Raw genomic sequence first — 12,474 nt, 5'->3', positions numbered from 1 at the left:
TTTATCTGTAAATCTAAAACTGTTTTGAAAAGTGTATATTCTTTTAAAAAAAAATGTATTTTTCGGAATAGAAAATAATTTAGACATTTGAAATAACCACAGATTTATCTGTAAAATTTTTAATTCACTTTTTAGTTTGTGTCATTCTCCATTTATTTATTTTCTGACTTGCATTGGGAGAAACAAATTGTATTTCTGACATTGATTTATATTTCTCTTTTATGAAGTGTTTCGTTTAATAACAAACCTGATTGCGCTCTCATTAAAACTGTATTTTTTCCTATGACTTTGAATTACCTGATAGAGTGATAGAATATTTAACTTTTTCTGACTAACTTAAACAGCTTTCTTTATACTGGTGATCTAAACTGATGTAAGCACCTTATGTCCTTACAATTCATGAAGGTACTAGTATAGTCTATGTTGAAATTTGCAAATTAGCAGTTTTGTCACGTAATGTTTCAAAGACTTATTTTACTGGTTGCTTTCTAGGATTTTCAGATAGAAATTGTAAGAGAATTTTTTTGTTTTTTCTTTGAAATTCTAAGATAATTTATTCATTATTTTTCACTTAATAAACATAAAGGCAACTTACCTGCATTTAAAAAATATTAAGCATAATGTAATCCTTTTATCTCAGAATACTCAAGATGGCTTTATTAAGATAAATTTTGTTATTAATAGTTAAGTTTAAAATGTAAAAAATGTGGAGAGTATGTCTATGGTTTTGCTTATGCTAACAAATATTAAGAGAGATTGCAATGAATTTAAGAATCATTTTTGAACATACTCATAAGCAATGTAACTTGCTTGCATTTATGATATAGGACCTGGTGTTCAACTTCTGGAGCGTATATATCACTGTTTTGTTTGCAGATTTTGCTTTTCAATTATGTGTATTATGATAATAGGCCTACATTTGGGAACTTCAACAGGTATTTCTGCCAATGGATAGGAATGTATACATAATGTGAATTTTAATAAATAGGGAAGAAAATGTATAATACTTTGGAAATGAGAAAATTCCGGAGTTGCCTTCCTCATGTTTATTTTTTGTATTTGTATGCTGTTAGTGATCCATCACATTTGCTGTCCATGAATTTCTTATGCTATACGGAAACTCCAGAGTACAAGTTACAGTTTTTTATATATTCTGTATGGTCCGAGGTGAATTTATGGGAATGCATTTTTTTTTTTTTTTTTTGAGAGGGGAAAAGATAGGAAGCCTTCAAAAATTGTCATGCTCATAATTTGAAAATCTGTTTTTACTTTTTGATGTTATGTTTTTGATACTGCCCATTAAGCATATTATAGATTTATGATCACTGATGTATGTGTCTTAGGAATGTATGTGCTAATAGGAATGTCAGTAACTGTTTAGGTTAGTAAATCCCAAAAGATCTCAATAACTAATTCATTGTAAATAATTTTCTGTAGTGAGGGTCACATAGCTGTGAAGCCATTGATAGACTTCTAAGTATGCCTAAAGACTCAGAGTTTAGTTAAAACAACAACAAAAGGTGGTGACCATTTTTGCTCCATTTTTTAGGGTTTTTAAATTTGTTTTTGAGTCAGAGTCTTACTCTGTTGCCCAGGCTGGAGTACAGTGGCACAAACATGGCTCATTGTAGCCTTGACCTCCTAGACTCAAGTGATCCTCCCGCCTCAAGCCCTCAGAGTAGCTGAGACCACAGGGACACACCACCACACCCAGCTAATGTTTTAGTTTTTGTTTTTTGTAGAGATGAGGTCTCCCTCAGTTGCCCAAGCAGGTCTCGGACTCTTGGACTCAAGCCATCCTCCTGCCTTGGTCTCCCAAAGTGCTGGAATTACAGGTGTGAGCTACCACACCAGCCGAAGGGTAACATTTTTAAAGAATTCATTCAGAATCACAACACAGCTGTATTTCATTATTAATATGAAAAAAGTTCCAAGGCAAATGCCCAAGCTCTTCCTTCAAGTTTGTGTTGCGAAAGAAAGGAAAAAAGGAGTTTTTATTTCCCAGAAATTATCCCTACGGGAAAAAAGAAAAACTTGTAATTTATCTGTGGAATCAAAAATTCAATTCAAGTTTTTAAAAAATGTATTTTAAAATTCTGGCTAATATGGTGAAACCCCATCTCTACTAAAAATACAAAAATTAGCCATTCGTGGTGGTGGGCACCTGTAGTCCTAGCTACTCGGGAGGCTGAGGCAGGAGAATGGCATGAACCTGGGAGATGGAGCTTGCAGTGAGCCGAGATGGCGCCACTGCACTCCAGCCTGGGTGTCAGAGTGAGACGCCGTCTAAAAAAGAAAAAAAAAAAAAATACATACATATATATATGAAATGTGATTACAACTATAGATGATATTTTACCCTCTGTGTAACACTTTAAGATTTCCATATGTATTTGTGTCTTTGACCAGTTTTAATGAGTGATTATGTTGGAGTCAACGTAACTTTTGTTTCAAATTAGATTATAAAATTGTTGGTGACTTTCTCAAGAAAGAAAGAAGCAGGCCGGGCGCGGTGGCTCAAGCCTGTAATCCCAGCACTTTGGGAGGCCGAGGCGGGCGCATCACAAGGTCAGGAGATCGAGACCACAGTGAAACCCCGTCTCTACTAAAAATACAAAAAATTAGCCGGGCGCGGTGGCGGGCGTCTGTAGTCCCAGCTACTCAGGAGGCTGAGGCAGGAGAATGGCGGGAACCCAGGAGGCGGAGCTTGCAGTGAGCTGAGATCGCGCCACTGCACTCCAGCCTGGGCAACAGCGTGAGACTCCGTCTCAAAAAAAAAAAAAAAAAAAAAAAAGAAAGAAGCTAGCAGGAAAACTGGAATAGGGTGAGATTCTGACATTTTGTATATGGGTTGTTTTTAAAATACACTTGATCTTTAATACATAACATGGTAAGCCATACACTAAAGACAAATTGTTGCCGTTATCTTAGCATATTCCACGCTTCTATATTTTTTACATACAGATTGTTCTTAAAGAATCCTTAATTTTATTGGCATTCATACATTTTTTTAATCTGTGATTATCTTTTTCCAGTTATAAACTATGAAATGCATTTAGTTTTTGGTTAATGTTTGTTTTTACTTTCTCCTCCGTATCTTCACAGCCTGAAATTGTTTTTCAAATGGTTAAGCTGGACTCCTACTCAAATATAGATATTAAGTAAAAGTAAAAAATTATTGCACTTATATGTGGTAGGGAGTAGGGATTCAAAGATCGGAAGATATGGTTCTTGCATTCGAAAAGTTGGGTAGGCTGACCTAAAAACATACAGTCCACGAGAAATAGATTGTAAGCTTTGCGAAAGTGGGAATTCTTGTTTGTTTTTGTTTATTGCTGTGTTGCCAGTAAAGTAAATAGTTGTTTGGGAGAGTTAGAAAAGCCTCTCAGGGACTGGGCATGGTGGCTTATTCATGTAATCCCAGTACTTTGGGAGACCAGTATGAGAGGGTCGCTTGAGCTCAGGGGTTCGACACCAGCGTGGATAACATAGCGAGACCTTGTTTCCACTCAAAATAGAGGGGAAAAAAAAAAAAAGCCAAGCATGGTGACACATGCCTGTGGTCCCAGCTACTCTGGAGGCTAAGGTGGGAGAATTGGCTTGAGCCGAGGAGTTCAAGGTTGCAGCAAGCTATGATGATGCCACTCCTGCCTAGACAGCAGAGTAAGACTGTCTCAAAAAAAGAAAAAGAGAAAAAAGCTTCTCAGATGAGGTAGTATGTCAGGAAGAAAGAGACACCAAGGACATTAGCAACATACAAAGACATGATGTGATGGTGAAAGAGAATGAAAATTTTAAGGAACATTGTAAAAATCTGAGTGATGGCAGCATGGGAGGACAGTAAAAGAAAATAAAGTCTGACTGAGTGGTAGCTTGTAGGCAAGTCGTAAAGGCCTTGTGTGCGTTGTGTAATAATCTAAGGAATTTAAACTTCAGGGAACCAAGTCTGTCCAGTAATCAGGGAAACTCAGGAATTTGAAATGATGTTAATATTCAAACTATTTATTTTACCACCATTGCTATTACACTGGATATTATTCAATATTGTTTCTTTCAAGTCCTTGATTCATGTGTAATAATAACTATAACTTAATCAAGAATCCTTGAAATAAATGTTTTTTTTAAAAATCTCTGGGAAGTATAAACTTGATTATTTCTAAGTGAACTATAATTTATCTTTAATTTTTGTGAACTAGGGACTCTCCTAAGAAATTATCAAATACAACTACAAATGCAATTTTTAAAAAGTAATCCAGTTTAAAGCTATCTTTGAAAACAATTTTGTTTTTGTGTTTATGATTTGAATAAGCATAAAATTATCTATTTGTATCAAGAACCCAATTTTTCATGCTGTGCAAATTGTGTTTTCTATAAATGTTTCTATGTAAAAATTTTAATTATACTCTTATACTTTATTATAAAAGATACTGATTTGATTAGCATTCTCTTACCAGAAACACATACTAGCCATGAGATTAAATCCTTTTGACTATGAATTACCTAAAAATTTCTAAGAAAGACCATTGAGTGATTTAGAAAACTTTGTTAAAGAGTATGAAAGTAGGAATGATTTGTTCTTATAATTCAGCCTTTTTAAGAAGAATGGCTCAGGATTGCCTAGAGATATGCCCAAATATTGTTCCAAAAGTTTCTTTGAATTATTAATATTGAGTTATTTTCAATGTTTCCATTCAGTGAATTTCTCAACCCTTGGTTTTGAGAACATAATGCTAATTAAGGTGTCTGCTGTTGTTTAATGCTATTCCATTGTAACTGCTAATAATAGCATTTTCCTGCTTTATATAAAAAAATTATATTCAAAATGTTGTGTGTGTTCTCTGATTTCTTTTCTTACAGCTTGCCAGTATTTGCCGTGCTGAAATGTTTTAATTTATAATTTCCTTCCTTTGTACCTTTTAGTTTTCTCTGTTGCTGCTTTTTCTGTGACACGAGCCTTTCATTATAGTCACTCTTCTTTTTTCCTTCCCCACTTCTTTCTTTTCCTTTTTTAAAGCCATGAGAAGCCGATCCATTGGTGAATGTGCTCTGCCATCGGCCTATATACGCAGTGCTAAAAGTGCTCCTGTTCTGATCCATACTTCCAAACCCTTCTTGCCTGATATTGTTCTCACTCCCCTTTCTGATGAGCTTTCAGGTAGTGCCACCTCTGCTAATTTCTGCACCACCTTTTTCACTTTTTAATCCTCTGCTTTCAAATTTTGCTTAATCAAATAAACTCTTTAAAGTTAATTTCTTTGGGGGAGGTGTGGGAAACTGGGAAAATGATTGAGAAATCAACATTTTGAGTTATTTGAACTCTAATGCTGTCCTTGCAGTTCATTCTGGAAGTGCTAAGTTTAGTGCTGTGCCAATGTCCAGTATTTTTGGTTGTAAATGGCCAATTTTTTTTTTACCTCATGTTTTTTTCTTCCTCTCAGGTGGTTAAAAGAAGTAGTAGTATATATTTATATCATAGATGTCTTGTAAAAGATGACTTAGAAAGATAATCAGCACTGACTTTTAATTTCCCATTGTTTTGACTGACAATATGGTAAATCTTGAATAATTTATTCTGTATTGTCTATAGGAATGGAACTAAGTAAGGGCAATCAGTATTTGGGAAAAGTATATCATCTAAAAGTTGCTTTGGAATAAATCTTTGTATTTATATTACATGTAATCATATATAGAATTCTAAGGACTCACTCATTTTTAAACCATTCTGTGAAGCCCTGACTTCCAAGGAGCTTCAAAACCTGCTTAGCTTTCCGGTTCTGCCTCAGGTCCTTGGTCTCCAGTACTGGGATGGTCTGCTCTTTCATTAAATTTTAATTAACATGTAATAAAATACGTAGATCCATAGACTCAGTTGAATGAGTTTTGAAAATTGTACACACCCCTATCACCACAAACAAATTATACATCACCACAAACAAATTATAGAACATTTCCACTACCTTGGAAAGTTTCCCAGTGACCTTTTTGAGTCAGTCACCACGCACTCCTCCCCTCCACACAATTATAACAACTTTTTGCTGTTCATCACCGTAGATAAGTTTTGTTTTAAAAAAAAATTTTGGGCATAAATAAAATCATACAATGTGTAAATTGTGCTAACTCAAAGAAACCTACTTGTTTTGTTAACTTTGGAACCATAATATAATTAATTATAATGAAATTGGAGTTGATTTTTCAGTTTAATCGATGACAATAATAGAAAAATTGGCCTCAACCCGAACCTTAATATCCAGTAAGTATTGATGGATGATGAATGGATGTATTTCACACCAGTAAAATTAAGCCACCTGAATATTTTAAGCTACCAGTGCAGAAAATTAGTAAGATTTAAAAATATGTAGATGTGATAATATAAATTTTAATAGATGGTAGGAAATGGCACACAATTTTGTTACATATGGTGCTTAGCTACAAATAAATAATTAGAATATTTTTGTCTTTTTAGTTCTCCATTTAAGCACTGTACCTCCTTATGTGAGTAGCACAGATTTTGGCTGCTTACATCAAAGTATAATCTAGTTACTTAAGATGGCAAACAATGTTTCTGTTCTTAAAACTGAATTAGATACAGCTAAAAGAAACTCTGGGTTTTTTTGTAAACTTCTCTTGGATACATTTTTTGCTCCTAGCTTTTATAAAAGACATACTTAGAACATTTAATGCAAACCATTCTTGACATGTTTAGAAAAATTAAAATGAGCTTTGGCCACTTCCATTATTATTTTATTCTATTCATTTATTTATATTAAGTACAGTATTTGAATTCTCTTGGCCACTAATTCTTAAAAGTTTGATTGGATTAGACATTCCGCTACTGTCTTAAAAAACTGTCGAAAGATTTATTTTTTTCTCCGTATCTTAAAGGATTTACAGAATTTCTCATCTGTAACTTAATGTTTTGGCAAATATTCATGTTAAGTGCTAAAACATTTTTGAATAGCTAAAACAAAGATAAGGTTGTTCCTTTCAAAATATTTTAGATTGGTGCTATACCCAGGATGAGAAGTTCTTATTTCAGAATTCTTGTTTTGCTGTAAATACATAATTCAGAAAGTTTACCTTTTTTATGCTTTTATGATTTAAACATTTATGAACACTGTTTGAAAGGAATTTTCTAAATGGCAGTTTTATTTGTTGTATTCCTTTTCCCCATCTGGGGTAATATGCTTTCTATGATAAATTTAAAGATTTAGATGATGTTGAGACATCAGTCACTAAAACAAAACAAACTTTATATCTGATTATCAAAATAATGTTCATTTTAGAAAACATGGATTACATGGAAAAGCATATGAAAAATATACATAATCCTCCAAAACCAGTGATAATTTATTGACGACTTCAGATGCTTTTACTGCCAGTTTTTTATGCTTGTGTACATTTAAAATATAAAAACATAATTACAGTTAGTTTTGAATTAAAAATCATGTTTTCTCTTAGAATTTGAAAGCGGCAAGGAACCTGCCACTTTAAAATAGCAGCAAAATCCCTCCTTTCCTGATAACTGACTTGTGAATGAAGTCAGGACTTTTCAAGCTGATGTAAATTTACAATACTTTCCAGGAGATGCAAATCGGTGTATAGAGGAAAAGATTAAAGATTCATAGTGCAAATCAACATATTAAAGACCCTTAGAAAACCTGTTAAAAAAACAAAACTGTTGGCCTGGCGTGGTGGCTCACACCTGTAACCAGCATTTTGGGAGGCCGAGGCAGGCGAATCACGAGGTCAAGAGATCAAGACCATCCTGGCTAATGCAGTGAAACCATGTGTTATTGATATCCTGTGATATTGATATCCTGTGCCATTAAGGTTCCAGAGAGAACCAATATGAAAATTAAACAGGATTAATCTTACACCAGTTTACATTGTAGAAATCTAAATTATTGGATTGGTTTTTGCCTCTGCAATTCTTAGAGGCAAATTAAAGGCTTGGAGTTTGCTTCTTCAGGTGTTAGGTGTAGAGCGAAGAAGAGAGGAAGAGATAAGAGAAAATGTAGGGGTTATAAGAATAGAGATTTGTAAAAATAGTGCTAAAGTAAAAAACAAAAATCACCAAAATCTTAGATCATCAACCAGTCATACTTTTTAATTGCTGATGTTTCTTCCAAGGTTTGAGTAAATTTTACTTTAGAATAGTTTAATGTACAGAGAATTAATAAGAAAGTGAACTGTATGAAGGGGAAAAAGTAAACGGTTTTTCATGCTTTTGTAGCTCTCCCTCATGTGAATTAGCTTAAACGAACTCATAAAATATTTCCTGAGTGTATCTCTGAAATCAGGAATCGAGGTTTCTTCAAGTACTTCACCAAAAAAAAACCTCAGTGAAACAACTCATAGACAATCTACTTCTAGCTTACAGTTAGAAGTAGAATTTGTCAGAAAAATATTTTTCGGATACTTTCAGATAACAGGAGAGGTAAAAGAAAAGTCCTTTTAAATACTTTTTTTTTTTTTTTTTTTAACGTACTAAATCTATGAGAAAGGACCATGAGTTTTTTAAGTGTTAAGTATCCTGCTTGGTTCCCAGCCCTTTTTTCCTCCTCCAGTGTTCTTGTTGTAACTGTCTGTACTACCTGCATTGTTGTAAGTATGATGCTATATGATAGAGCTTTATATACAGCTATAGACGTGTAGTTGAACAGTTGAGTATTCTTGAAGAGTTAAATTTTTTTTTTTTTTTAATTTGCTCTGTTACTTAGGCTGTAGTGCAGTGGTGCGAACATGATTCACTGCAGCCTTGAATTCCCTGCCTCAGCCTCCCATGTAGCTGGGATCATAGACACATGCCACCACATCCGGCTAATTTTTTTATTTTTTTAGAGACAGGGTCGTAACCCAGGGAATTTCTGAACATGAAGTTGCCCAGGCTGGTCTCAAACTCCTGGGCTCAAGCGATCCTCCCCACATTGACCTCCCAAAAGGCTGAGATTACAGGCATAAACCACCACACCCAGCGCTTACAGAGTTTTTCTTAAGTTCTGGGGACCAGTTTGAGGGCACTGTGTCAATGCACTCTTTCTTAACATCAGACTCATCTATAACAGCTTGAAAAATATGTATCAAATTTGATACAATATGTTGGCTTGCACAAACATCTAATATAATTTATTCTGGTGTCTGGGCAAGTTCACTCCTTGGCCTGCCTCTCATTGGCCTTTGATAATCACTTATTTGATAATTACTGTACTAGATTGTATACGTTTGGTAACCCAGCCTGACAGTCATTTTCTTGATAAATGGTTAAGAGAGAAGCCAGAAATCTGAATCATTATTCTTAAGCAAATTGCTTTTACTGCCAAAAGTAACACTTTAGTGAAAAAAGGGATATAAAAGAATATAAACATGGTAGGCAGCGTTATGTATACTTCCACACGTTTCTTATTATTTTCTAATCCAGTACTATGAGTTTCTCATCCTGAAATTAAGCTTACAGACCCAATTTCTTTCAACCAGTTCCCAAAACTTATTTGTCATTTTTGTTGCTATTGGACTCTGGTCTATCTAGGCTGTAGTATGTAGACTGCTAATGTTGGGGACCGATCTCTTTTTATTAACAAAGCTTTATTATTTGAATTGAGCTCCTTATACTTCTGTTTTGTGGCTATTATCAACCAAAAATAAAATGGTATGTCTCATAGGCCTATCCTTTTCCTAAATTCTGCCCATTATGGAGAATTTTTCATCTCATCAAAAAAGTAGGCCCTTCTTTATACAATCAAGAATATTTTCCTGTCATCAATGTACAACAGGATATTAATATTTTACAAATTTTTCACTTGTAATCTGCTGATTTCACTTGTAATCTAATTAGCGTAATTCCAATTAGATTTTTTTTTTAAGAGATAGGTTCTCACTGTGTTGCCCACGCTTGATTGCTGTGGTGCCATCCTAGCTTACTGCAGTCTGGAACTGCTGGGCTCCAGCAGTCCTCCCACCTCAGCCTCCTGGCAAATTAATTTTTTTTTTCCTGGAATAATTTACGTTAATTTTTTTGAGACAGAGTCTTGCTCTGTTGCCTAGGCTGGAATGCAGTGGTGTGGTCTTGGCTTACTGCAACCTCTGCTTCCTGGGCTCAAGCAATTCTTGTGCCTCAGCCTCCTGAGTAACTGGGACTACAGAAGCCTGCCACCACGCCCAGCTAATTTTTTAAAATTTTTGGTAGAGATGGGGTTTCACCATGTTGGCCAGGCTGATCTTGAACTCTTGACCTTAGGTGATCCGCCCACCTCGGCCTCCCAAAGTGCTGGAATTACAAGTGTGAGCCACTGCGCCCGGCCTACATTAATTTTTAAAAAAGAACATCTCAGGAAAATGTGAAGCTAACTTAAACATGACATTATATAGCATACTTATTAGCAAAACACTATACTTTTCTTAACATAAAAAATGGTAGTTTATGTTAAGAATTTTAAAATCAGGAAAACAATATTAGAATAAAAAAGAAGATAGTTGATTGGGCTAAATTTTAGTAGTTTAAATGAAAACTATTGAGCTCGATTTGTTGCTTATAAGTCTTTTCATATGATTACAATAATGTAAAAACTGCTTTGAATTACCTACAAATTGAACATCTAATCTTAAAAAGATAGAATTTTAATAGCCTCTGTTAATAATATTTGAAAATAGATGCTCTATAGTTTTTTTTTTCTTTGCTGTATATAGTTTTTACTTACCTTAAAGTACATTGCCGTTGTTGCCCAAATAGACAAAAACGTAGGTAATTAGCAGAAAAAAACTGAGTTTCAAAATGGCATCAATTTCTATGTAAACTAGTTTAAATGATATTACGAATTCAGGAGCCATAAAAATATTACTGATAGCTAACATTCGTGCTTAATCAGTAAAATAATTTAACTTTAATAAAGGGGATTTTGGCACTTGATTCTATGCATCATTTCAGAAATTATTAAAATTTTCTAGTGATATGGTAGTATTTTAACTGAAGAGGTTTTTTTGTGAGTAACTAACTTGCTTTTTACCAATAAGCAGCTATGTTTTTTTTTTTAAGGCAAGCTTTTCTTCTACCAGTATTTATTAAGCCCATACTATATGACAGGTCCTCTTTCAAGCAATAGAGATATTGCAATGAACAAAACCAAAATCCTCAAGAAACTTAAATCTAGAGGAAAGGAGTACTTTTTTCTTAACCTTTTATAAGCTGGTAGTATACTTTAATGTACAGCTTACCTTTCAAACTAACAAAGAAAACTTTTTGAACAAAATATTTCTGGGGAAAACCCGGTTTTTAAATCTAGAAATAATTGACACACTTTAATGCTAAACAGTATTAAGGAAACCCAGAGATAAAACTTGACATTTCTGTAACTTTATAGGCTATACAGGAAGCATTTTCTCAATGTGCAAAAGCAGGTTTTGTAAATCACTTGAAAACATTTTTATTGTTTCACTCATTAAATGGTTTCTAATGCTTTAGATTAACATTTAATTGAAAAGACTATTCTTTCAAGCATAATTTCTAAGGTGTGTTACTAGAGGAGTTTCTCTGAACATGTGAGCACTGAAATACGGGAAGAGAGCATGCAGTGTTCTCTTAGTGTGAAACGGACCTTTGGTGTTGCTTTGCTGCAGCTGCCATTTGCCTTGAGTGATCATTCTTCTCTTCCTCCAGGAGAGTAAGAGAACACAGTTGGTTTCCCTTAAGAAAAAGAAAAGAAAGAGAAAAAACATATAAGATTTTATTTAAAAGCTTTCATTTTTAAGTTAAAATATAAGCAACATCATTAAATTGTTTTGAGGGCATTTTTATTTAAACCTGATGCCACCATTATTTTTAGCAATTCAATACAAAGTTTTTTTTTGTTGTTTCCTTCTGTATAATTTACTAACATTTGTTTTAGTAGATTTTTATTTCTAACATTCTTAGCTTTATAGAGGTGAATCACTATGCTGCTCTATGGGTTTTTTAAAATTCATTTTGTTTATATTGAGATATAACCAAAGCCTGGCTTTATGGTTTCTTAATAATGCAATTAATTTTTACCAAGTTTTATTTAAAAATTAATAAATTATTTCATGAGTACAAAACATATATGATGTATTATTCAAGAGATTAAGAGTAAAGATTAATTTCTGCCTTACTTTACACCACAGCTCCTCACTTTGTAGCTGTGTAACTTTGGGTAAGTCACTTAAATAGTTTCTTCGTTTATAAAATAGACGTAGCACCTACTTCATGGGGTTGTTGTGAGGATTAAATGAATGATACGTCAGATGCTTACAAAAACACCTGGTATATGGAAAATACTGTGTATAGTTTAGTTATTATTTAGTCTTTTTCTCAGTAAAGTTCAGCTGTAATGTATTTGTTCAACTAATGTAAGGCTTGTTAGAGTCAATTAAGCTTAATTCAGGTGCCATTTGTATTGACATAATACATCCCTCTTGATCTGAATTTAGCATGAAGTTGATTTCGTGTCAGTGTTATTTTCTTCT

The 12,474-nt window shown here is 33.8% G+C and overlaps 1 protein-coding gene, 1 long non-coding RNA gene and 1 pseudogene across 18 annotated transcripts in view; all 3 read left to right on the top strand.

Moving 5' to 3' along the window:
• The window catches only part of RALGAPA1 (Ral GTPase activating protein catalytic subunit alpha 1), a 275,889-nt gene that overhangs the window by 104,658 nt on the left and 158,757 nt on the right, over positions 1 to 12,474 (top strand). For 7 of the 17 annotated variants that reach the window (XM_015143574.3, XM_028851497.2, XM_015143576.3 and 4 more), the window contains one exon: positions 5,015 to 5,155. The exons of the other annotated variants lie outside the window; for them this stretch is intronic. In XM_015143574.3, the coding sequence (XP_014999060.1) occupies positions 5,015 to 5,155 (141 nt within the window). The remainder of the gene's footprint in view (positions 1 to 5,014; positions 5,156 to 12,474) is intronic. 17 annotated transcript variants of the gene reach the window in all.
• On the top strand, positions 1,187 to 2,801 carry LOC144330232 (uncharacterized). Its single transcript, XR_013396218.1, has 2 exons — positions 1,187 to 1,576; positions 2,743 to 2,801. It is a non-coding gene; the product is annotated as an uncharacterized LOC144330232 (long non-coding RNA).
• On the top strand, positions 11,473 to 11,673 carry LOC114680063 (small nucleolar RNA U3; annotated as a pseudogene).

The sequence above is a fragment of the Macaca mulatta genome, chromosome 7 (genome assembly GCF_049350105.2).
Source record: "Macaca mulatta isolate MMU2019108-1 chromosome 7, T2T-MMU8v2.0, whole genome shotgun sequence".
Taxonomy (NCBI): Eukaryota; Metazoa; Chordata; class Mammalia; order Primates; family Cercopithecidae; genus Macaca; species Macaca mulatta.
The sequence above is the reverse complement of the archived record's forward strand: the minus strand, read 5'-3'. Positions and strand labels throughout refer to the sequence as shown.